The sequence below is a fragment of the Protomyctophum parallelum genome (genome assembly GCF_964188405.1).
Source record: "Protomyctophum parallelum genome assembly, chromosome: 7".
NCBI lineage: Eukaryota > Metazoa > Chordata > Actinopteri > Myctophiformes > Myctophidae > Protomyctophum > Protomyctophum parallelum.
This window is the reverse complement of record NC_139705.1, coordinates 3,180,188-3,207,797: the sequence shown is the minus strand read 5'-3', so window position 1 is coordinate 3,207,797 and position 27,610 is coordinate 3,180,188. Positions and strand designations below refer to the sequence as shown.

General features: G+C 40.1%; 2 protein-coding genes across 2 annotated transcripts in view; one reads left to right on the top strand and one right to left on the bottom strand.

Annotated features, from left to right (window-relative positions):
* The window catches only part of LOC310862217 (ubiquitin-conjugating enzyme E2 variant 1), a 199,878-nt gene that overhangs the window by 135,205 nt on the left and 37,063 nt on the right, over window positions 1-27,610 (bottom strand). The gene's annotated exons all lie outside the window — the stretch shown is intronic.
* LOC310861326 (proteasomal ubiquitin receptor ADRM1-like) lies at window positions 10,110-27,419 on the top strand. Its single transcript, XM_083768741.1, has 10 exons — window positions 10,110-10,146; window positions 13,112-13,353; window positions 13,542-13,658; window positions 15,192-15,315; window positions 19,074-19,160; window positions 19,423-19,504; window positions 20,660-20,931; window positions 21,532-21,689; window positions 26,000-26,102; window positions 26,502-27,419. The coding sequence occupies exons 2-10, from the start codon at window positions 13,144-13,146 to the stop codon at window positions 26,603-26,605; spliced, it is 1,257 nt and encodes a 418-aa protein (XP_083624867.1). The 5' UTR covers window positions 10,110-10,146; window positions 13,112-13,143; the 3' UTR covers window positions 26,606-27,419.

The window sequence follows — 27,610 nt, the reverse complement described above, 5'->3', positions numbered from 1 at the left end:
TGGTTACTTTGTACCTCATCCACTTGTTGTGGCTGCTTTAGACATTCCTTCTCCAGTGTCAAAGGGCACGTGGAATCACATTTATCTTTGAGAGCTGGAAAGGGAAATTGGTTCAATTCTTTAGGATTATCATTAATATAATTCTGCGTTGCTTTCTCTAATGGTTTTGAATCAAGTGTTGTTAGTACAAATTCTGTGATTAATTTTAGCACATGAAGTACTTTTATAAGAAGGACCTTAGGGTATGATGATCCGGTGATAAAAATCATCATTACTAGAGGTAACAGAGACCGTACCGTGACATCGGTATTCTGGGATAAGGCGTCAGCCATTTTTGTCTCTGTAACACAGGGAGATTGATTAGAGAATTAAGCAAGGATAAAAGTAATTAAACCACAAACGTAGGTCTTTAGTTAAAGAATTGCACTAATGCAATATTTGTTTGGAAGTGTCAACAAGCAAGAGTTAGATTGATCTTATCAAGACAATTACTTTGATAGTTTTAAGAATGGCACACTGACTAACACAGACGCTGCAGAGAGAAGGGGATGTCTCTTGCAGTGTGCGTGTGCGTATGTGAGTGTGGGTGTGTCGGGTTTCGGTGTCCCAGACAAAAATAGACCTCCCCTCTTCAGGAGGGGGAGAGGTGTATTTGGAACCCTCGCACAATGTTACAGCCACAAATATGGCAGTTTGTAAGGGACGCGTGGTACACTCAAGATGGCGTTGTTTGTTTGCCGTCTGGAGAGTGAGTCACGTGACTAGAAAGAATGTAAACACACTGAGTTGTTTATAGCTAGCTGACAGTGGCTGTCACATAAATTCTGTCCACCCTTTTCACTGAGAATCAGAGGGTTAATTTTTAAGAGCAGCTTTCGTTGACTTGCAATTTAGACTACAGGTTTTTAGCAAGGAAAGCAATCTTTAAAATTTGAAGTACAAGGAGTGCAGTTGCTATCTGTCTTATTTTCACTTATACAAATATACCAACATATAATAAAATAGGTTTAGCTATGCCTATATTTATTAATTTACAGTGGTTTATTAGATCCTTTAAGAAGATTGGATCATATTGAAGGATTACAATATGAACACATTGTACAAGGAGCGCAGTTGCTAACTGTCTTATCTTTTACTTATACAAAAGTGAACCAACATATAATAAATAGGTTAGCTGTGCCTATATTTATTAATTTACAGTGGTTTATTTGATTGGGTCATATTGAAAGATCACAATATGAACCAAATTGCTTATTTTGCGTTTCTACACTACGTTAAGTGGACTTTAACACACGATTAACGGTGGCTTTACACATTAAGCAATTAGACTGTTTTTAATGTAAACACATTGTGGACTAAACACACGATAATGTGAATTTTATCATTAAGCATACAGTAGCTTATTTTTGCGTTTCTCTGTCAGTGGACTCGATTTTGCGCAAAATTGATGACGGTTAGACTCGGATAGAGTCTGATAGATATAAGCTCATAAGCTCTCAAGATAGTTAGACCTCATTTAGGGAACTTGTGCACTCAGTTTGACCTAAAAATAACTGAGTTGCACAGGTATTAAGTTTCACAGGCTAAGACAGTCAGGCAAGACTTTCAACTGCCTGTTGAATGATCAATTATCTTTAAGGTTAAGGTTAAGGTAATTGGATGAGACGTCGAGTTCCAATATGTACCTTAACAAGGTTTAATTGCTCATAGTTGAACTCACTAAAAGAAAAACAATTTGTTGATGACACATCAGCAAAGCAAGGATGTTAAATTGGCCTCACTCCATGTCATAGTGTGGAGCCGATTTAACAAGGGTTTAAGGTTGAAATCCTATTGTTGATTTGACCATAGGTGGGCCTCGCTCGGGGCGCCAGTATGTAGTAAGTATGGTGTTACATTTAATCCGGTAGACTTTATATTAGTGTAATTCATAATTATAAAAATATGAATTATAAGTTCAAAAATTAAGACTCAAAATCAATCTGAATTTAAGAAGGGGCACCAGTGAAATGAACTTAGGAATAAGCACCAGATTGATTTGTATTTAGCCTTTAAGTTAAACCACTAATATAACAATTAAAAGATTATAAAATAATCAATTATTATTTTATCTTAATAAATCTATGGAATCTGAAGGTAAGAGATCTTTTCCATTTCATAGCCTTTCTTACTTTGCATGTGTCAAAAACAAGTAAGTTCAACTCTTTGAGCAAATAATAGACTTGTTTAAAAACATGAATCAATTTATTTTCACACCTAAGCTAATAGACAAACTTAGTAGAACAATAATCAAATGAATTCTTAAACAAGGGTTAATACAGGTTCAAATAGCATTGAAGAAACAAATCAAATGATAATGAAATAAATATATGATAGATAATGTTCTTTTGCCATGAACTTAGAAACTTGATGTAAAATGTAATCACTTTCCTGAGCGTTGGCTTTGTTGAGAGCTTGAGAGAGAGACAGACTGGGGTCTTCTGTCTTCTGAGGGAGAGAGGTTGCGTTGCAAGCGGCAGGGGTTCCCAAGTATCGATTCTTGGTCTGTGGTTAACCCCTGGGCTTGGTTGATGTAGTGCCTGGGATCGCCTGGTGGACGCTTAGGCCAGAGCGTCGGGATCTGGTCTGTGTAGACCATTTCATCCTTCTGGCTCCTTGGTCTCTTCCTCTGGTCTTCTGGACTCCCCACTCCCCCACTAATCCTGTCTTGCTTCTGTCTGCCTCCCTAATATATAGTTCTGGTTCGTTGTGCAATACATGGTTCAGTTACCATATATGTCACTCTCTTTGCAAGATGGAGACATTGAGATGTCTCGTGACATTTCCAGACTTCGTCAACATGTTTTCGTGAGGCCATATTTCTTTGAAGTTCATTTTGGGAAAGGGTGTACGCATGCACTTTTTCATGGCTTTAGATTTCACATAACACACAATCTGCACACATGTATGAATCTACATTTATTGTACAGTGAATGTCATATTCCCAATTGATGGTTAAGGAATTGTGAATGAATGCTTTTGTGACTGAGTGGAACATTCAACCTTTGACATCCAAAGTCAGGGTGTGATCTGTGGCGATGACACTTTATCCAGCTGAAATGCAATCAAGTCTTTATGACACTTAATCCAGCTGATATGGAATCAAGTCTTTATGATACATAATCCATCTAAAATGGAATCAAGTCTTTATGGTACAAGGGTATCCCTTGGACCTGAGTCTCTGAGTCTGTAGGAAACAAATCAAATAGATTTCCTTCCTTGTACCTATGAACATGAAGGCCAATGTCTGGAATTGGACAGTTTCAGTGTACCTTTGTGCACACAAAGTATGCCACTGGTGCAGGAATTGAGACCATTCTTGAGGGTCAAAAGGTCAGCAGACCCCTCTGTAGGCCTATATCTGTCCGGCTTCTCTGCTTACATGCTTGTCCATGTGGTGTCAGTATGGAAGAGAGAAATCACTTCACATGATGTTCATTAGATGTCATCCAATGCTGTATGTGGTATAGCTGGATGCGATAGCTTAATTGTGCCTTTATACCCCATATCTACTACAGTGTATTATTATTATTATTATTATTAACCCATTCTGACCGGGCACCCATTTTGGTGTCAGCATCATGTTATGCTTTAGCTATTTAAAAATAGCAGATCTACAAGCTCATATCGCGGCACCGAGTGGCGCGATACGAGCTTGTAGGTCTGCTATTTTTGAAAAATCGAAGAGCGACTGACATTTTTAGAATCTGATCTCAGGTCAGAATGGGTTCATCAGACCAGTGTGTGTCCGGCGGAAACCTCGTATGAATCTGATCTCAGGTCAGAATGGGTTAAAAACAACAATGACACAAACTGTACAATGGCAAAGGGTACACAGAGAAAATCAAAGACATTCCACTAATGCATGTTTACACAGCATTGTGTTTTTGCGTCAGAGAGACCTGAGGAAGGGCATTCCATAGTCTGGGAGCTACAGACAGAAAGGCCTTAACCCATTCTGATCAGATTCATAACGAGGTTTCCGCCGGACACACACTGGTCTGATGAACCCATTCTGACCTGAGATCAGATTCTAAAAATGTCAGTCGCTCTTCGATTTTTCAAAAATAGCAGACCTACAAGCTCGTATCGCGCCACTCGGTGGCGCGATATGAGCTTGTAGATCTGCTATTTTTCAATAGCTAAAGCATAACATGATGCCGACACTAAAATGGGTGCCCGTTCAGAATGGGCTAATTAGCCTGCAGCACCAGTGTTGAGCTCGTCAACTAAAACTATGACCAAACATGTCAACCATTTTGTCAACAAATAAAAACTAGATTAAAATGTTAAGGAGGCACTAGTGGAAAAGAAAGATCCAGTAGAACGAAAAGACATTTTATGTTTGGTTGTGCTCTGAAAATTGCAGAAACGCCGCTACGTGACGCATTGCAAGCTTGTAGATCGACTTAAACTAGATTAAAACCAACTTTTCAGATGACTAAAAATTTATTTAAGAATATTTGGACTGCTGTACAGCTAACAGTAGGCTCTCTTTACTCTTAAAATATATATATATATATATATCTCCTCATACATTGAAGGAAGCATATGAGCTCTGCATTTCGGGGATCTCCCCAGGTTGGCAGAGGGGCCAGGGCCAGGGCGAGTATAGCGCCCAGGATTACAGTTTAAGGCAATTGACACTGGGTGAAAAATGGGTTACAAAATCGTGGGATACAAATTTGGAGAATAACATAACAGTGTTGTGAGCTTGTAGATCTGGTATATTAACACAGAGATATTTGGTGGTCAGAAAAAGCAGTCCATGTACAGAGGCAACTCAGGCCAAATGTACTAAGACAAGAGGGCCAAGAAGGAAAGTGCTACTGTAAGTAGTTAATGGGACACTGACTACACTCTCAGAGATATGGCCGGGGTACTTGGAAATAACCAGTGGACAAATAGTCCATGCCATAGTTTAGTGTCATAGTAAATCAGTCTACATATTATGAAGAAAACCTGCAGATTCAGTAATTTGGTTTTATGATGAAAACATTATGACGTTATGCTCTAAAACAAGGGTTTTCAACTGATTGTGAACCAGGGACCACCACCCTGACTAATATCAACCTAGGGGCCACTATTGTGTTGGGTGGGGATATGGGCTAAGATGAGTGCTTTTGTAAGTTAACACTTGCTATGCATCCCATGTACATCCCACTGTTTCTCAACCGTTGACTACTACTGGTAAAATGTCCTAATAATAATGACTAAAACTTTGCCAAAGACAAGGCCATTAACTAAGATGTACGTTTGTCGGGTGCAGTACTTAGTTTACACAGTTTTTGGTTCGTGCGGACATATTGATGATCCCTACACGTTTCTCTAAACACTGCATCCACGTGAATAGTATACCTGTAGACAGACAGACAGACAAAGTTTATTATTCTATCATATTATATTAGTGTCCCACTTTCCCTGCGCATCATTGTATGTGTAGGGTAGGCCTACTATAATAATGCATAAATAAAAAACACTTAAACATGATGTACTATAATTAACTATAACTGTCTATAATAATACTAATATCCACATGGGGCGCTACACTCGGAATGTGAACCTTTCAGTCTCTACTACAGACATACACCCACCCTCTTGTTTAGATTTGTTGATTGTAAACAATCCGCAGCTTCCCTCAAATCAAAGGTTACTAATACTAATATTCCTCCCCATTACCCTGTGCTTGTGAGAACATTCCACCGTTCAAGACGAGTTCAGAGGATCTTTGTGATGATGTCTGAGCCGGACCATGACGGTAGAGAAACGGACGGTGTTTTGAGAAGGTTTGAGTCATTAGAAGTGGACAATGTGTACCAGAAGTTTGAGTCGTTTGATTTCGAGGGGAACAGGGTGTTTGTGGACGGGCTGGTGTCTCTTCAGAGGTCCAACATTGATGCCGATACTGACAGACTGTTGCAGATGAAGATATTCTTCTATAACAGGTACAGTCAGTATGTGTTCGATTTGTTATTATCTAGTCCAGTGACACTAACGCTTTTTTCCCCTTTTTTACATTTCTAGGACCCACAGGTGGAGTTTCGTGTGTCTCTGTCTGGACAGAGAACAGAACAGCACATTTATAGGTCTCTTAATACACAGCACCTGTCCTTCATGTAATTGACACAATGTGCTGCAGGTGCGCCTGTGAGCCAGCCAGTCATCCCACTCACAGACAGCATAGATAGTTTTATTTATTCATTTTCTGAATGTTTTTTGAAAACGTTAATAATAATTAAAAAGTAAATGTGGGAAACAAAAAATGAAGGGACCCATAAAAGTGTGTCCGTGACCCACAAATGGGTTCCGACCCAGTGTTTGGGAACCAGTGACTGTGCTGCCACACTATCAAAAAACCTGTGCACGTTTTCGGCTGCTCGCAGCTTAAAAACCGGGTTTTTAGACAGCTGGTGGATGGGGAAAAAAAGCTCCACTTCCGCGGACGACTTGTGTGGAGGTGAGCGCTTCCGGGAAGCTGGCCGTCGCGCAAGTCGTCCGCGGAAGTGGAGCTTTTTTTCCATCCACCAGCTAGCTGTCTAAAAAGCCGGTTTTTAAGCTGCGCGCAGCCGAAAACGTGCGCAGGTTTTTTGATAGTCTGGCAGCACCTTGAGCTAGACGCGAAGGGAGGGACTTTCCCACGAAGGGAGTGGCTGGAAGGAGCGCTGCGAAAGTCCCTCCCTTCATGGGGCGGAAAACTGCCGCGACTCGCGAGCTAGACAGCCCAACTGGCTTTTACTTCCTGTAGACCTATCTGTGTGACGTAGGTGGTCGCCGCCATAGATGTTAAAAAAATATAGATTGGCCGCTGCAGTTCATTGAAGCGACGTGTCTCCATTGAAGGCAGGAAGTCAAGCGGAAGATTTAAAAGGAATATTCTAATCACTAGTATAATAGAGTTGCACACAGGGATACCTGCAGGACCACAGTTCTACACATGGACTAATGGTTCCTATCGTTCCGTTTGTCACCCAGGTTCATAGAGCCCATAGACCTGACGGGCTATAAACTCTGGCGCTCAGCGTCCTCTGCTGTGGATCATACTGCCGAAGCACTGGGGACAACGGGGAGCCGCCTGTCACCTTCACGGGCACACTGTGCCCAGAGACATGTGGACGTTGAACAGTCCCTTACAGCCTGCACTGTCCACCTGCTGTCCTCAGGGTCCTCTACAGCCACCCGGCATTCATCAGAGTCCTCTACAGCCACCCGGCATTCATTAGAGTCCTCTACAGCCACCCAGCATTCATCAGAGCCCTCTACAGCCACCCAGCATTCATCAGAGCCCTCTACAGCCACCCAGCATTCATCAGAGTCCTCTACAGCCACCCAGCATTCATTAGAGTCCTCTACAGCCACCCAGCATTCATTAGAGTCCTCTACAGCCACCCGGCATTCATCAGAGCCCTCTACAGCCACCCAGCATTCATCAGAGTCCTCTACAGCCACCCGGCATTCATTAGAGTCCTCTACAGCCACCCGGCATTCATTAGAGTCCTCTACAGACACCCAGCATTCATTAGAGTCCTCTACAGCCACCCGGAATTCATCAGAGTCCTCTACAGACACCCGGCATTCATCAGAGTCCTCTACAGCCACCCAGCATTCATCAGAGCCCTCTGCAGACACCCGGCATTCATCAGAGCCCTCTACAGACACCCGGCATTCATTAGAGTCCTCTACAGCCACCCGGCATTCATCAGAGCCCTCTACAGCCACCCAGCATTCATCAGAGCCCTCTGCAGACACCCGGCATTCATCAGAGCCCTCTGCAGACACCCGGCATTCATTAGAGTCCTCTACAGCCACCCGGCATTCATCAGAGCCCTCTACAGCCACCCAGCATTCATTAGAGTCCTCTACAGCCACCCGGCATTCATCAGAGCCCTCTACAGCCACCCAGCATTCATTAGAGTCCTCTACAGACACCCAGCATTCATCAGAGCCCTCTACAGACACCCAGCATTCATTAGAGTCCTCTACAGCCAGCACTGGCAACCAGCTGTCCTTTGCAGAGGTGATGCGTCTGGTTCAGGCAGGACAGGACGTTCCTGGCGTCTCCCACATGGACGTACAACCGAGCAACCTGACCCCAACACCTTCTCAACTGACCAGGAGACTGAAACCATGGGAAACGTAGTCTTTCTGACGAGGAGAGACTTGACACCATGAGAAACGTAGTCTTTCTGACGAGGAGAGACTTGACACCATGGGAAACATAGTCTTGCTGACGAGGAGAGACTGACACCATGATAAACGTAGTCTTTCTGACGAGGAGAGACTGAAACCATGGGAAACGTAGTCTTTCTGACGAGGAGAGACTTGACACCATGGGAAACGTAGTCTTTCTGACGAGGAGACTGAAACCGTGGGAATGACTGTCTGTTCTCTACAATGACTGTTGAAAGATTCTCATGGCGACATAATCTCATACAGGTGACGGACTGACGGCACAGCGTCCGTTGTGTTGCGCTGCGACAAGCTGTGAGCTTGTAGCTCTGCTATGTTCACTATACTGTAAGCTAGGGGTCTTCCATGTTTTTCAGGCCAAGGACTCCTTAACTTAGAGAGAGATGGAGCAGCGACCTCTGCATGTCATATTGTATAACATTGTGTTGCAGATTAAACTTTTGTGTATTCTGGGTATTTGGCTACACTACTAGTATGTGACTTAATGGTGACCCCTTGTGGTAGAATGCTGATATTGTATTGCTGTTTTTTCTTCCAACTGATGCTTGTCAGTCACAGACATAGAGGTAGACGGCGACGCCTCATTCGCCACTGAAATTCATTAGAGCGACAATGGGGAGGGCGGAAGTGCGCCGTTATATGGCGCATCCTCGGCCTCCAGTCAAGTAACTCACATCCATTCCTTTCATTACGTTCTTTTGCACCAATGGCGCCAAACGCTCTCACTTGAGAGCATTAATGCGACCAGAGCCAAAGGAGGCGTCTACCTTTCTATGTTTATGGTCAGTCACACCTACTGTCCCATAATGCAACAGGACTGTAACAAATGTCCCATAATGCAATGGGACTGTAACAAATGCTGTTCAATGTCACTTACTTAAGCCTTATGTGTGATGGATATGTCCAAAACGTTTTACTTTTCAGGATTCAAATAAAAAAATAGCTTGTGGATATGATACTTTTGTGTGATGCTGTAGTACAGGGGTTTTCAACTGGTTGTGAATGAGGGACCACCACCACCGTGACTCGGGATCAACCCGGGGACCACCGTTGTGTTGGGTGGGGTTATGGGCTGAGAAGCTTTTGTGATACTTGCTATGCATCCCACCCCACGAGAACCGTTCGCCCCACCGACTTCAAATTTGACACACGCGTTCCACACCCCCACAGGGAGTGCAGTGCCCGGTGTCGAGTCGGTCGGAACTCGCGGTTGTCCAGAACCGCCACAAAAGGCCTCTGGACAGGGCCCCTGCTCAGGCTCCATATATGGATCTGGCCTGTTCTAACATCACAACACTTTATGGCTAATAACCCAGACTATTAGCCAGGCTAATTTGGGCATGCCGCAGCCTGACACAGAACTCCATATATAGGAATAAAGGGATACGGATACAGAAATCTCCATATATAGGCATAAAAGGGACACAGACAGATGGGTACAACGGGTATTGCATAGCCGGGTGGGGCATGTACCTCCAACTTCCATCGTTACAGCCGGTTATTTCATTTCACTTGTGTAAAAGTAAAATGAGTGTTTATGCAACAACACCTCAGCATCATTGCCTCACGTGACCATAAACACTGGATGGATGACTTAATTTACTGACATTTTAATAATGTTTTTTAAATCATGTTGTAGCAACTGGCAAGTAACAATGCAACTCATGAACCAGGCATTCCTTACTTACATACTAGTCACTGTTGAAAGAGGGCGCTGTTTCTCAGATTGCTTGCACACAGACTGTGTCTTCTCTACCGAACATGCGCGGATGGGGATTTTTGACTGGCGTGTTTTCTGACCAATCACAGTGAAGGAATGGTCACGGTCAGCCAATCATAAACGTCATGCTCCTAAAGGCTTTACTGTCAGTCTGCCACCGCCGCTACTGCCGCTAACAGTCATTCATTCACAACAACAATGTGAGTATGTTTTTTTATCTGTATGATTATGACATGACATGAGTATTATGACCAATTGTCTGTCTGTCTGTAGATAATGCATTTACATAATAGTCTTTTATATGATTGCTTTTATGAGTCATGATCTAAATTGAACAAGGGGTGCACGATGATGATCTCAGTTCCAGGTGCAATATTATTTATTCTAAGAAGACTATGTTCTATTGTAAGAGTAATAATAATACTTAGATTCGTATGTAAACACAGTGTAAGTCAAGATGATTTTAACAGAAATACAACTGTATACTGACTGACTAAGTATATAAATGGGAAATGCATTTAAAGGGAAGACAAATTGGTTCTTAGCCGAACGCGAATAATAAAAGCCTGGGTACCGAGGCTATTTATTTGGTTCTATGTTATTCTATTTTAGAATATAGAAACATCTCTCTATGAAATGATAAACATATCTCTCTCTCTCTCTCTCTCTCTCTCTCTCTCTCTCTCTCTCTCTCTCTCTCTCTCTCTCTCTCATTAGAGACAGACAGACATACGTGTGTGTGTGTGTGTGTGTGTGTGTGTGTGTGTGTGTGTGTGTGTGTGTGTGTGTGTGTGTGCGTGCGTGCGTGCGTGCGGGTGTGTAGAGAGATTATTTTGGTAATTTCAGACACTGTTAATTAAATGTATTATAATTATTATCTGTATTTATAACGACAAAATCAGACCTGTCTGAAGTGAGTGGTGCAGCAGCGCCCCCTGTTGGTACCCCAAACATACATAGGGACAGACAGCTGGGCATTAAGTGGCTGAACCCTATGGTTGCACCACTCAAAAATAGCAGATCCGTGATACTGTAGATGGGCTGTTTTCTCTGTTTGTGATACTGGTTAAAGGTGCTGGAAGTGATTCAAATAATAAGAGACCATTTTGGAACTGGAACACTTGAAGCTGATACATGGATTCTCTCTTCTGATTGGATGAAATCCAAAATGTATTTTCTGTCAAAGAGATTTGAGAGACACCTGTTTACTGAACAAACACTCAGCAACACTACAGCAAAAGCTGTAACGCTTTTCAACATAAAAAAGAAAATCCAACAAAGAATATCAACACTTTTACAATTACACATTGTAATGCAGTGGTTATAACCAAGTCGTATTTATAGCCCTATAGGCTACATTTCAGGCATTTGAAAATAGCAGATCTACAAGCTCACAATGTGTCGTGATAGATCTGGTATTTTAAAACTCATTCCAGGCTAAGGACTTCTTTTTTAACGCCTTTTTAATGTAATCCCGCACTGCCAACGACGCCTTTTATACAGTGTTATTTAGTGCTTTATTTAATGAGGAACCTACCAACAGTCATTAAGACATGTGAATCGGCCCAGGCCGTAGCGTAACGGTCTGGGCACCGGACTGGTGATCCAGTCGCGGTGTGCCGCGGGTTCGACTCCCGGACCCGACACGGCCTTTACCGCATGTCATCCCCCCATCTCTCTCCCGTTTCCTGTCAGCATACTTTCTATCCCTTAAAAAATCAATAAAGGCGTAAGCCGCAAAAAAATATCTTAAAAAAAAAAAAAAAAAAAAAGACATGTGAATCCCTTGACTCCTTCAAAACCGCCCTCAAAGGGCACCTACGGACGAGCTGCAATTCAAAACTGGCCCCCGTAAAAATACAATCTGAATCCCTCCCCCCCCCCCCTTTTCCCCTCACTGTATATGTTTCTTTTCCCTTTTTGCTTCCTTTATGATGAATTCCTGTTCTGTTCTTTAACTATATAGAAGTGTCTATTTGTACGTCTCTAAATGTTTTGATGAATTGAACATGGTGGACCCTCTTGTAAACAAGTCCACTCACAGTTAACAGTCCTGTGCTTGAAATGTACTGTAATTCTGCAAACTGTTAATAAATATTTCAATCAATCAAAAAGGTACCAAGGTTGGCTTACCGCTAATCAAAGCTCTCGTCGAGCGGCAGCTCCATGTTCGATTGCTTCCCCTTCAGCCTCGATGCATTGAAAAGAGAGCAAGGTGGTGGACGAGTATTCCATTTAACCCATTCTGACCTGAGATCAGATTCATACAAAGTTTCCACTGGACACACACTGGTCTGATTAACCCATTCTGACCTGAGATCAGATTTAAAAAATGTCAGTCGTTCTTCGATAAAATAAAAAAAAAGCAGACCTACAAGCTCGTAGCGCGCCACTCGGTGGCGCGCTATGAGCTTGTAGATCTGCTATTTTTCAATAGCTAAAGCATAACATGACGCTAACAAAAAAAAATGGGTTCCCGATCAAACCGCGCGTCTAAAATATGAATGCTTCTAAAGACACTTAGCCAGTGATGAATCCGATCAGATCTGAATTCCAGACTTGTATACTTGTTTTTTGGGGGCGGCTGTGGCTCAGGAGGTATAGAGCAGGTCGTCCAATGACCCGCGGGTCGGCGGTTCGAATCCCGGCTCCTCCTCCTGTCTACATGTCGAAGTGTCCTTGTGTGGCAAGACACTGAACCCCAAATTGCTCCCGATGTGCTGGTTGGTACCTTGCATGGCTTCCGCCCGCAATCGGTGTATGAACGTGTGTGTGTGTGTGTGTGAGAGTGAGTGGGTGAATGTAATGCACAATCTATGTAAAGCGCCTTGGATAAAGGCGCTATATAAATGCACCATTTATCCCATTCTGAACGGGAACCCATTTTGGTGTCAGCATCATGTTATGCTTTAGCTATTGAAAAATAGCAGATCTACAAGCTCATAGCGCGCCACCGAGTGGCGCGCTACGAGCTTGTAGGTCTGCTATTTTTGAAAAATCGAAGAACGACTGACATTTTTTAGAATCTGATCTCAGGTCAGTATGGGTTCATCAGACCAGTGTGTGTCCAGTGGAAACCTCGTATGAATCTGATCCCAGGTCAGAATGGGTTAAACAACACCACGGAGTATTTCAGCTCCCCGTCTCCGTCTGTTTCCCGTGCAGCTTCTCTCCTCCTCCTCCTCCTCCTCCTCATCATGGCGTCCGGAGCGCTGTTCCCCAGCCTGGTGTCCGGGTCTCGGGGCTCCTCCAGTAAGTATCTGGTGGAGTTCCGCGCCGGGAAGATGGCCATGAAGGGCAGCACGGTGACCCCGGACAAACGCAAAGGGCAGGTGTACATCCAGCAGACCGACGACTCCCTCATCCACTTCTGCTGGAAGGACCGCACCACCGCCAACGTGGATGATGTATGTCAGGACCATTTAGAATGTATAGGCGTGTAGCAGACGCACACAAATACAGAGCAATTTACAGTAGATTGTGTGTGTGTGTGTGTGTGTGTGTGTTTGTGTGCGTGCGTGCGTAAACTCAAATAAATAAAGATAAATGTGTACACTTAATAATAATCAATTTGTTAAATCATGTGATCAATCAGGACCTGATCATCTTCCCCGATGACTGTGAGTTCAAGCGTGTCAGCCAGTGCACCACCGGCAGGGTCTACGTTCTGAAGTTCAAGGCTGGCTCCAAGAGGCTGTTCTTCTGGATGCAGGTGAGTGAGTGTTGAGGTGCGTTCAGACTTGAATTTAACCCATTTAGGCCTGACGTCGAAATTTTAACAAAAATGTCTTCTAAATCATGGCAATTTTCTGAAAAACCAGTGCTGCTCAATATTTCATGTCAAGGACCCCCCCTAGAATTATATGTATTTGGCCGCCGACCCCCCCATCTGAAAATATGTTGTTCCAGGGACCCCGACAGAAGCAAAGATTTGAGTTAAAAATGTTCGCTGTGAAAGTATATATATGTATTCAAAGATTTGCACGAACATTTTCACGATTAAAAAGAAATAACAGACCTACAAGCTCATAGCGTGCCACTCGGTGGCGCGCTATGAGCTTGTAGGTCTGCTATTTTTCAATAGCTAAATAGAAAATGGTTCGTCCCGTTTGTAATCACGACCACTCTAACCATCCAAGTCTGAACGCACCTTTAGGCCTCGTCTGTCTGGAGGTATAATACATGTTTTTTTAACATGTTGCGCACATTTTTCATCATTTTATTGTCAAAAATGGTCTTACTTTTTCACGATAAAAAAACAAGTTAGACAAATAGCATGAACGCTTGTAGATTTTAGATCGTACCTTGTCCAAAACGAATTAAAATAAAAAAATAGCATGACGTAGCAGATCGACTAGCATGACTTGCAGCATTGTTTTTAATTGCGCAATTTTAATAAGCTTGCACACTTGGCAATATCCTACCAATTTCATATGACATGCCTTTACAAAACATATATGTATTATTATTAGTTTTATACATTTTAGGTGTGAAAACATATGTTTAGATGCCTGTGACAGCATGTCAGCTGGTCAAACAATGCTGCTCCGCTGTTCTACGACAGAAAAACAGGTGAGGACAAAGCATACGACAGCTCCCGACCAGACGTGATTTCTGTCTTGGCACACGTTCAATTTCAAGCTTTGGCGGAAATCGTAAATGCCGAATTTCGGCGTGCACCCATATTTTGGCGTACGCACGGTTGATAAATGAGGGTGTGAGTGGGTATGTGCCATGGGTGTGTGGGTGTGTGGGTGCGTCTGAGCACGGAAACAGCACGGTTGTTTTTCACCACCTTGCGCAACCTAACACACACACACACAATTGATTTTGGGTGTGCCAGTATAGTACAGTGACAGTTCAGTACAGTAGAGGGACCCCCACACGGTAACTCTGTCATTTCTCAACTGTTTCGGACGCGGGGCGGCTCGCCGGAACCGGGCCGGCACCCTGGGTGCGTTCCTGTGGGTCTGGAACCCCCCCCCCCCCTGGGGACGTCCACACGGAGTATGCACCACTTACTTCACATGGGTGGGATTTTTTTTGAAAGAAATCTTCCTCCTAGTATAATCAAAGTATGTTTTAGGTTGGAAAAAAAGCACGGCAATGTAAAATAAATCAAAAGGTTCCTATCACACAAAGATTCCGTCCGTCCCCCTGTATGAAGACCCCTGATCTAGATGTTGGTACCACACGGAAGTGATGTAGAATCTGTTTTTATTTAATTTATTTCTTATGAACCCAGGAGCCCAAAACGGACAAGGACGAGGAGTTCTGTCGTAAGGTCAACGAGTATCTGAACAACCCCCCCATGCCTGGGGCGCTGGGCAGCGGGGGCAGCGGGGGGCACGACCTTTCTGCCCTGGGAGGTACAGTACTTTTATCTTTTTCCTCCCCACACACACACACACACACACACACACACACACACACACACACACACATCTGTGTGTTTGCTGTTGTAACCTGGCATCCAGTGTTGTTTTTGGCAGCAAATTTCTATTTTAGTTTTAGTCCTTGTCTCTTGAATAGTTTTCAACTAGTTTTAGTAAAATTTTAGTCACCTGGAATGTTCTAGTGTTTAGTCTAGTTTTAGTCGACTAAATGGCATAAGATTTTAGTTGACTAAATCTACAGTTGATTTAGTCGACTAAAATGTGTTTTGACAGGCCTTGATGTCGTTGTAATGACATATTTTACACTTTGGTTGCATGCTGAAAATAGCAGATTGTAGATCTGCTATTTTCAGCATGCAACCCAGCATAAAACTGGATCTCTTTGTCCACTAGTCCCTTCCTAACATTTTAGTCTAGTTTTTATTTGTTGACGAAATTGTCAGTATATTTAGTCTTAGTTTTAGTCATCATAGATTCGTTTTTATTTAGTTTTTATTTAGTTTTAGTCAGTGAAAAAAGGTAGTCGACGAACATATTTCGTCTTCGTTTTAGTCGACGAAAACAACACTGCTGGCATCTAATTCATTTGTGGCCTATAAGGGTTAGAGGAGTGCCCTTGTTGCCGAAAGGTTGCCGGTTCGATTCCCCGGCCGGGCAGGAACAATCTGGGTGGGGAAGTGATTGGTCATCACTCACCCTACACTGCTGAAGTGCCCCTGAGCAAGGCACTGAACCCCCCCAACTGCTCCCCCTGTAGCTGCTTAGTGGTCAACAGTATAATAATGTGGTTGTACTGGTCAGCTCCCAGGTTTTAATGTGTGTGTGTGTGTGTGTGTGTGTGTGTGTTTCTATGTGCAGGGCGTTGCTGAAAATGAGCACCTGTGCTCAGCTACTTCCCTGGGTAAAATAAAGAATAAAATTAAAATGCCCGTGACATTTAGCTTAGCAGCTGACTTAGCTTTAGTCAAACCGTGAGCTGCCAGCTCTGTACCAACAGACACAAGATAATGTGGCACAAAGCCTCAAACGAGCAGAGTGCACCATCTCATTATAAACCATAGCATCCCTATTCGGATTAGGTCATACTAAGTGGAGCATTTGGAACATCATTCATTATTAGTGTTGTTGTGGATTTATGGGGATATACATATTTTTTTAATTTATATTTTTTTGTCCCACGATTTTGTAACCCATTTTTCACCCCTGTGTCAATGATCCTGTGATGTGATCCTGTGCTCTACACACCCTCCGCCAACCTAGGGAGAGCAACGGACTTAACTCATGCTTCCTTCATGCTTGAGTGTCCAAGTTGCTCCTTTACACCTGACGGGGGAGTTTCCCTGGTTGGACGTAGCGCGTGGAAGGAGCACGTTATTCCAACCAGTTCCTTTCCCCTCCATCAGGTGTCCCGGCTGGCCAGGGGGAGGCAGTTTAGAGACCAGGATTACTGCATGTTTTTTGTGAGGGTACCTACCCTAGGGGACACGGGGAGAACATGCAAACTCCACACAGAAAGGCCCTTTCGCCAACCCCGCCTTCGGGTATGGGCATTGATGACGCGGAGGAAGAAACACGCCGCCAGGGATATTATATATTGTCCGTTTTTCTGGTATTGGTACATGATGTACCAATAATGACTCTAGCAGCAGCGAGTAATATGCTGAATATAGGAAGAAATCAAGACAAGTGGTACTGCATTAAGCTAAAAAGGCTTGTTTTATAGGGATGTACCGTACATCCCTATAAAACAAGCCTTTTTAGCTTAATGCAGTACCACTTGTCAGCCAGTAGATGTCAGACCAGACCACAGGATCTACCGGTAAATAACTCAATATATATGGGAGATCATCTACTACAACCACAGTTATAATAGTTATATTGTATATACAAAATAATACTTAAACATTGGTCAAAATAACTTTGTATTAAATAACAAGGTTATGGATTGCAGCTTCAAAATACTACATGATTTCTTCCTATATTCAGCATATTACTCGCTGCTGCTAGAGTCATTACCCATACATATGTCTTGCCTTTCTTACCTCTACTATTTCAAACTTTATTTTTCGTGTTGTTATATTTTATTACATTTATTTTTACATTTTTATTTCAAAGACCCTCAGTTTGATATGCAATAGACCACGGTTTTAAAGCATTAATGTTATAATTTGGCTATTGAAAAATAGCAGATCTACAAGCTCATAGCGCGCCACCGAGTGGCGCGCTACGAGCTTGTAGGTCTGCTATTTTTGAAAAATCGTGAAAATATTGATTTCAGAAAGGATTTGGAAGATTTTATTTTTTTTAATTTTGAGGTCAGTCCTAAATGGGTTGGATACCATTCTGTATCTCTGGGGGACCCCAATCCATACCAGTGATTCTCAACCTGTGGGTCGGAACTCGGAACCCCCAGGCGGTTCCCCACATGATTTTTTTTGGGGGGGGGGGTCCCCAGATGATACTGTACCCAGAGATGGGCAGTATTTGAAATACATGTATTTGAAATACGTATTTGAAATACTTTTTTTGTATTTTGTAATTTGTATTTCGCTGGGATGGAAGATGTATTTTGTATTTTGTATTTAGATACATTTTTTGACCCAGTATTTGTATTTTGTATCAAAATACATTTTCAATGTATTTTGCCCATCTCTGACTGTACCTTCCTAAAAAAAAGACCATTGCTGCATGGAAAGTAATCAACAAACTATAGCCTACTATAAAAATCACACCCGTGTGAACTACATCATCTCATGAACAACTGAATGTATGTGATTGGTTAGCCGATGTGCTCGTCTATACATATGACGTACATTTTCCCTTCATTGTAAATGGCATTTAATGTTTGTGTGTGTTGCCACAAATTTACGTCATGGGGAGACAAAAGCTGTACATAGCGCCCCTCAAAAATGGATCAAGCATTGGCCAAATTGTCAAATAATATAAGAAAGAGGCAACATTTTTGAAAACTACAGCTTCGCAACTCGCATTGCGAGCCGTTGTGTGTTTCACTATGTATCTGTGGAACTGAGCAGTGTTGTTTTTGGCAGCAAATTTCTATTTTAGTTTTAGTCCTTGTCTCTTGAATAGTTTTCACTTCGTTTTAGTCACATTTTAGTCACCTGGAATGTTCTAGTGTTTAGTCTAGTTTTAGTCGACTAAATGCCATATGATTTTAGTCGACTAAATCTACAGTTGATTTAGTCGACTAAAATGTGTTTTGACAGGCCTTGATGTCGTTGTAATGACATATTTTACACTTTGGTTGCATGCTGAAAATAGCAGATCTACAGATTGTAGATCTGCTATTTTCAGCATGCAACCCAGCATAAAACTGGATCTCTTGTCCACTAGTCCCTTCCTAACATTTTAGTCTAGTTTTTATTTGTTGACGAAATTGTCAGTATATTTAGTCTTAGTTTTAGTCATCATAGATTCGTTTTTATTTAGTTTTTATTTAGTTTTAGTCAGTGAAAAAAGGTAGTCGACGAACATATTTCGTCTTAGTTTTAGTCGACGAAAACAACACTGGAACTGAGTCAAAGAAAATGTAATGCCTCCGCTCCTACATTCCAAGTGCTTGTCAGGGTGGGGGGGGTCCCCAAATATGATTATTTTGGGGGTCGCTGCCTGAAAAGGTTGAGAACCACTGCATTAGGCTGAGAGTGTGCCAACAGAACCAAATGGACCCGTGAGGTCCATTCTAGTAATTGTGTTGTTTTGATTGACAGGCGAGGGCGGTCTGCAAAGCCTGCTGGGTAATATGAGCCACAACCAGCTCATGCAGCTGATTGGTCCAACTGGACTGGGCGGGCTCGGTAAGACACACTTCATAGAAATAATGTACAGTATTATTATTCATAAATAAATAGTATAGTTGAAAACAACGTGATGATCAGTGATCACACTTAATTCATAACTTTCATAGCAATAATTTGTGGTTGTCATACAATCCAAAGACTAACCTGGTCACCGACATACCATTCCTGTCTGTTGGTCTGTCTGCCTGTCTGTGTGCGTGTGTGTGTGTGTGTGTGTGTGTGTGTGTGTGTGTGTGTGTGTGTGTGTGTGTGTGTGCAGGTGGTCTTGGAGCTCTAGCCGGTCCAGGTCTAGCCAGTCTCCTGGGCAGCAGTGCTCCTGCAGCCAGCAACTCCTCCACCAGGTAACAGAACCATGTCTGCTCGGGTCTCCAGATGACAGAAAGAAAAGAAATAAAGAAAAAGAGCATTACTGGATCAAGAATAATCGACAAACTATAAAAACTGGTTGGCCAAATTGTCAAATAATATAAAAAAAGAGACCGAAATGGTGAAAATAGCCGATCTACAGTACAGAACCCACACAATGTCTGGTCGGGTCTCCAGATGACAGTGAAATAAAGAAAGAAAGAAAGAAAGAAAGAAAAAAAGCATTACTGGATCAAAAATAATCGACTAAACTGGTTGGCCAAATTGTCAAATAATAGAAAAAAGAGACAGAAATGGTGAAAATAGCCGATCTACAGACAGTACAAGTTTGTACAATAGGGTTGGCTACTGAAATTCAGTTCATATAACATTCCTTAAAGTTGAGTATTATTGATGTAATATTCACCAGGATATGTTTTTAGTAAAATGTATGATCACCTAATTGCTTAATTGTGGGAAATGGGAAAACTGAAAATAAAGCTTGTTTAAAATATAATAATAAGGCCCAGGCCGTAGCGTAACGGTCTGGGCACCGGACTGGTAATCCAGTCGCAGTGTGCCGCGGGTTCGACTCCCGGACCCGACACGGCCTTTACTGCATGTCATCCCTCATCTCTCTCCCGTTTCCTGTCAGCCTACTGTCTGTCCCTTCAAAAACCAATAAAAGGCGTAAGCCGCAAAAAAATATCTTAAAAAAAATATATATATATATAATAATAATAATAATTGCTCAGTTTTATAGCGCTTTTCCAAATACCCAAAGTCAATAACAAAACAAAGAGGAACCAACTTATGAATGAAGATATTGACCACATTTTGTGCGGGAACCCATTTTGGTGTCGGCATCATGTCGTGCTTTAGCTATTGAAAAATAGCAGATCTACAAGCTCATAGCGTGCCACCGAGTGGCGCGCTATGAGCTTGTAAGGTCTGCTATATTTTTTTAATCGAAGAGCGACTGACATAGAAGACATTTTTTTAATCTGATCTCAGGTCAGAATGAAAACTGTCAGGATGTAGAAGACATTTTTAGAATCTGGTCGAATCAGGTCAGAATGGGTTAATAATGGAGAGTGACTGATCTAATCTTCTGTTCTCTCTCTCTCTCTCTCTCTCTCTCTCTCTCTCAGTCCGTCCACGGCGGTCACGCCCACCTCCAGCGCCGCGCGGCTAGGCTCCTCCCAGGTTCCCACCACGCCCATCACGCCCTCGGCGGGCGTCGCGGGGGGTGGCGGCGCGGGAGGGGGGGGCTCTCCCGCGGCCACCACGCCCTCCACGCCCACGGTGCCCTCCCTGGGGGCGGGCGGCGGCGGCGGCGGCGGCAGCCCCACCCAGCCCATCCAGCTCAGTGACCTGCAGAGCATCCTGGCCACCATGAATGTGCCCCCTAGTGGACAAGGAGGTGAGGAACTCTCTCTCTCTCTTGAAAAGCGGCCCGGGCACACCTTCGCGCACAGCCGCCGCGGACAGTTGGAGTCGACGCCCCGACGTCATTCCGGCTTTTTTTTTTAAGACAGCTGGTTGGATGGAAAAGAAGCTCCACCCCCCCCCACCACCGCGGCTGACTGACTGACGCGGAGGAGAGCGTTTTTCCGGGGGAATCCGTCTGTCGCCGTGTAGTCCGAAGATGTCCCTGTTTAATGTGAACTCAGCGAATGTCAAATTCAACCCACGTTACACTGTCGCTTTTACTGTTCTAATCCACAGGATTAATCGCGTCCTTTAAGGTGGAATTGTGTTACTTGTGTTACGGAACCCATTTTGGTGTTAGCATCATGCTATGCTTTAGCTATTGAAAAATAGCAGATCTACAAGCTCATAGCCTACGAGCTTGTAGGTCTGCTATTTTTTTTTTAATCGAAGAACGACTGATTTTTAAAAAAATCTGATCTCAGGTCAGAATGGGGTTAATCAGACCAGTGTGTGTCCAGTGTGGAAACCTCGTATGAATCTGATCTCAGGTCAGAATGGGCTAAAGTGTTTTATTTTTTGTGCAATGCAGTGGACCTGGCCAGTGTGCTGACTCCAGAGGTCATGGCCCCCATCCTGGCCAACGACGAGGTCCAGCAGAGGCTGATGCCCTACCTCCCGTCTGGAGAGTCTCTGTCCCAGAGCACCGAGGAGCTGAGCAACACCTTGAGCTCCCCACAGTTCCAACAGGTACACACACACTGTACACACACTATCATATTTCATGTATTTCAGGTTATGAGTATGTTCCCATTCTGACCCGAGATCAGATTCTAACAAATGTCTTCTACACCCTGACAGTTTTCTGAAAAACGCTATGTTCCCGTGTCAGTCGCTCTTCGATTTTTCAGAAATAAGCAGACCTACAAGCTCGTAGCGCGCCACTCGGTGGCACGCTACGAGCTTGTAGATCTGCTATTTTTCAATAGCTAAAGCATGACATGATGCTAAAACCAAAAGAGGTTCCCGCCTAAAATGGGTTTTAATCATCATATTGATGTATTTCAGACTATGAGTATGTTCATTTTAATCATATTTGATGTATTTCAGGTTATGACTATGTTCATTTTAATCATCATATTGATGTATTTCAGGTTATGAGTATGTTCATTTTAATCATCATATTGATGTATTTCAGGTTATGAGTATGTTCATTTTAATCATATTTGATGTATTTCAGACTATGAGTATGTTCATTTTAATCATCATATTGATGTATTTTAGACTATGAGTATGTTAATTTTAATCATCATAGTGATGTATTTCAGACTATGAGTATGTTAATTTTAATCATACTTTTTTGATGTATTTCAGACTATGAGTATGTTCATTTTAATCATCATATTGATGTATTTCAGGCTATGAGTATGTTCATTTTAATCATATTTGATTTATTTCAGACTATGACTATGTTCATTTTAATCATCATTTTTTAATGTATTTCAGGTTATGAGTATGTTCATTTTAATCATCATTTTTTAATGTATTTCAGGTTATGAGTATGTTCATTTTAATCATATTGATGTATTTCAGACTATGAGTATGTTCATTTTAATCAAACTTTTTAAATGTATTTCAGGCTATGAGTATGTTCATTTTAATCATATTTGATGTATTTCAGACTATGAGTATGTTAATTTTAATCATATTGATGTATTTCAGGCTATGAGTATGTTCATTTTAATCATATTTGATGTATTTCAGACTATGAGTATGTTCATTTTAATCATATTTGATGTATTTCAGACTATGAGTATGTTAATTTTAATCATATTTGATGTATTTCAGGTTATGAGTATGTTCATTTTAATCATATTTGATGTATTTCAGACTATGAGTATGTTCATTTTAATCATATTTGATGTATTTCAGGTTATGAGTATGTTCATTTTAATCATATTTGATGTATTTCAGACTATGAGTATGTTCATTTTAATCATACTTTTTTAATGTATTTCAGGCTATGAGTATGTTCATTTTAATCATATTGATGTATTTCAGACTATGAGTATGTTCATTTTAATCATATTGATGTATTTCAGGCTATGAGTATGTTCATTTTAATCATATTGATGTATTTCAGGCTATGAGTATGTTCATTTTAATCATATTTGATGTATTTCAGACTATGAGTATGTTCATTTTAATCATATTGATGTATTTCAGGCTATGAGTATGTTCATTTTAATCATATTGATGTATTTCAGACTATGAGTATGTTCATTTTAATCATATTGATGTATTTCAGACTATGAGTATGTTCATTTTAATCATATTTGATGTATTTCAGACTATGAGTATGTTCATTTTAATCATATTTGATGTATTTCAGACTATGAGTATGTTCATTTTAATCATATTTGATGTATTTCAGACTATGAGTATGTTCATTTTAATCATACTTTTTTAATGTATTTCAGGCTATGAGTATGTTCATTTTAATCATACTTTTTTAATGTATTTCAGGCTATGAGTATGTTCATTTTAATCATATTTGATGTATTTCAGGCTATGAGTATGTTCATTTTAATCATATTTGATGTATTTCAGACTATGAGTATGTTCATTTTAATCATATTGATGTATTTCAGACTATGAGTATGTTCATTTTAATCATATTGATGTATTTCAGACTATGAGTATGTTCATTTTAATCATATTGATGTATTTCAGGCTATGAGTATGTTCATTTTAATCATATTTGATGTATTTCAGACTATGAGTATGTTCATTTTAATCATATTGATGTATTTCAGACTATGAGTATGTTCATTTTAATCATATTTGATGTATTTCAGACTATGAGTATGTTCATTTTAATCATACTTTTTTAATGTATTTCAGGCTATGAGTATGTTCATTTTAATCATACTTTTTTAATGTATTTCAGGCTATGAGTATGTTCATTTTAATCATATTTGATGTATTTCAGGCTATGAGTATGTTCATTTTAATCATATTTGATGTATTTCAGACTATGAGTATGTTCATTTTAATCATATTGATGTATTTCAGACTATGAGTATGTTCATTTTAATCATATTGATGTATTTCAGACTATGAGTATGTTCATTTTAATCATATTTGATGTATTTCAGACTATGAGTATGTTCATTTTAATCATATTGATGTATTTCAGACTATGAGTATGTTCATTTTAATCATATTTGATGTATTTCAGACTATGAGTATGTTCATTTTAATCATATTTGATGTATTTCAGGCTATGAGTATGTTCATTTTAATCATATTTGATGTATTTCAGACTATGAGTATGTTCATTTTAATCATATTGATGTATTTCAGGCTATGAGTATGTTCATTTTAATCATATTTGATGTATTTCAGACTATGAGTATGTTCATTTTAATCATATTTGATGTATTTCAGACTATGAGTATGTTCATTTTAATCATACTTTTTTAATGTATTTCAGGCTATGAGTATGTTCATTTTAATCATACTTTTTTAATGTATTTCAGGCTATGAGTATGTTCATTTTAATCATATTTGATGTATTTCAGGCTATGAGTATGTTCATTTTAATCATATTTGATGTATTTCAGACTATGAGTATGTTCATTTTAATCATATTGATGTATTTCAGACTATGAGTATGTTCATTTTAATCATATTGATGTATTTCAGACTATGAGTATGTTCATTTTAATCATATTTGATGTATTTCAGACTATGAGTATGTTCATTTTAATCATATTGATGTATTTCAGACTATGAGTATGTTCATTTTAATCATATTTGATGTATTTCAGACTATGAGTATGTTCATTTTAATCATATTTGATGTATTTCAGGCTATGAGTATGTTCATTTTAATCATATTTGATGTATTTCAGACTATGAGTATGTTCATTTTAATCATATTGATGTATTTCAGACTATGAGTATGTTCATTTTAATCAAACTTTTTTAATGTATTTCAGGCTAAGAGTATGTTCATTTTAATCATATTTGATGTATTTCAGACTATGAGTATGTTCATTTTAATCATATTTGATGTATTTCAGGCTATGAGTATGTTCATTTTAATCATATTTGATGTATTTCAGACTATGAGTATGTTCATTTTAATCATATTTGATGTATTTCAGGTTATGAGTATGTTCATTTTAATCATCATTTTTTGATGTATTTCAGGCTATGAGTATGTTAATTTTAATCATATTTGATGTATTTCAGGCTATGAGTATGTTAATTTTAATCATATTTGATGTATTTCAGGCTATGAGTATGTTAATTTTAATCATATTTGATGTATTTCAGGCTATGAGTATGTTAATTTTAATCATATTTGATGTATTTCAGGTTATGAGTATGTTCATTTTAATCATATTTGATGTATTTCAGACTATGAGTATGTTCATTTTAATCATCATTTTTTAATGTATTTAAGGCTATGAGTATGTTCATTTTAATCATATTGATGTATTTCAGGCTATGAGTATGTTCATTTTAATCATATTTGATGTATTTCAGACTATGAGTATGTTCATTTTAATCATATTGATGTATTTCAGACTATGAGTATGTTCATTTTAATCATATTTGATGTATTTCAGGCTATGAGTATGTTCATTTTAATCATATTTGATGTATTTCAGGCTAAGAGTATGTTCATTTTAATCATATTTGATGTATTTCAGGCTATGAGTATGTTAATTTTAATCATATTTGATGTATTTCAGACTATGAGTATGTTCATTTTAATCATATTTGATGTATTTCAGGCTATGAGTATGTTCATTTTAATCATATTTGATGTATTTCAGGCTATGAGTATGTTAATTTTACTCATATTTGATGTATTTCAGGCTATGAGTATGTTAATTTTAATCATATTTGATGTATTTCAGGCTATGAGTATGTTAATTTGAATCATATTTGATGTATTTCAGGCTATGAGTATGTTCATTTTAATCATACTTGATGTATTTCAGGCTATGAGTATGTTCATTTTAATCATATTTGATGTATTTCAGGCTATGAGTATGTTCAGCAGTGCTCTGGCATCGGGACAGTTGGGTCCTCTTATGAATCAGTTTGGTTTGCCTGAAGAAGCTGTGGATGCAGCCAATAAAGGAGGTAATCATGTCAATGTTACAGAACTTAAAACACATTTTTTTTTAGGAATAACATACGTACAATTCGTCAGGCAGAAACCTTTTTTTTTACTTTTTGTGTTCTTTCGTAAATGAACGCCCTACTTGATCACACGAAAGTGTCACACGAAAATGATACCTGGTCGTGTGCCAAAAATAGCCAATCTACAAGCTCACAGCCCGTCGCAGACTTGGAGATCGGCTGTTTTCGGAGAGCGACACCTTTCACGGAAATTACTTGTCTATTAGTTCTACTGGATCTCTTCTCCACTAGTCCCTAACATTTTAGTCTACTTTTTAATTCATTGCTGCACACGGATGTGTGAGTCCAACCCAAGGCTTATGAATCTATTGTGGAATGTGTGTTTTGTTTTGTCCACAGATGTGGAAGCGTTCGCCAAAGCCATGGAGACGGAGACCAAACCCGACGAAGACGAGGAGTCCAAAGACAAGAAAGAGGAGGATGAAGATATGAGTCTGGATTAGCTCGTTTTAAATTAACATTAAATTAACATTAATGCTTTATTTATTTAGCTAACTGCTACTGTGGGGTTTTTGTTTAATTTATTTTTTTAACGTTGAATTATTCAGATGAAGTTCATGGTTAATAATGCATATGACTCCAGATTCCATAAGATTTGAAGCTATTACTATCACGTGAAGCAGCATTTTAATAATATTAATTATATTAACAGCTTTCACTAGTACTGTGTTTATTCATATTTAGGGCTGTCACGATATTTTACTTGACATTTAATTGTCACACAAATAATTGAGATGAACGATTTAATTGGGTTTCTGCTGTTGAACATTGGAACATTAATATTAATTTAAATGTTAATTTCTGCTTGGCTGACAAATAACTTACATCATTTAATCACTTTATACTTAAACACCATGAATAGTAGAAAAGGCCAATCTACAAGCTCAAAGCCCATCACATCATGGTGCGTTTTGAGCTTGTAGATTTGTTTTATCGATTATGCAAAACATTATTGCAATTATCTCAAAATAATGAGGGGATTGCGACATCCCCCTCTACCATTTAACTTCAAACTCCATGTTACTCATTGGAAATCAGGTGACTGATATTATCCCCCCACACCCACTGCATTCATGTATGGAATTAACACATTCATGTACATATGCCGCTTTGGGGATTTTAGGTTGAAATTTGTGGGTTTCACTTTAAATGTACATGTTTGTTGTTATAGATTGAAGTGAATCAAGTTCAACTTGTATTGTAGCTGCTTGAGATATGCTACCCGGGTTAAGACAAAGGGAACATTAAAAACATCAGTAATAATCATGACTTGTCTCTTGTATTTGTCAACCATGATCTGGATGTGTTCTGGGCCTTCATATACACACCATATAGACTCATCACAATTTGGCAAACTTGGTATTGATACTTGCATGAAAAACGACATACTATGGTCGTATCATGTTTTGTAATAATCCAAATCAACGAAGTAACAATATTTGGCACCG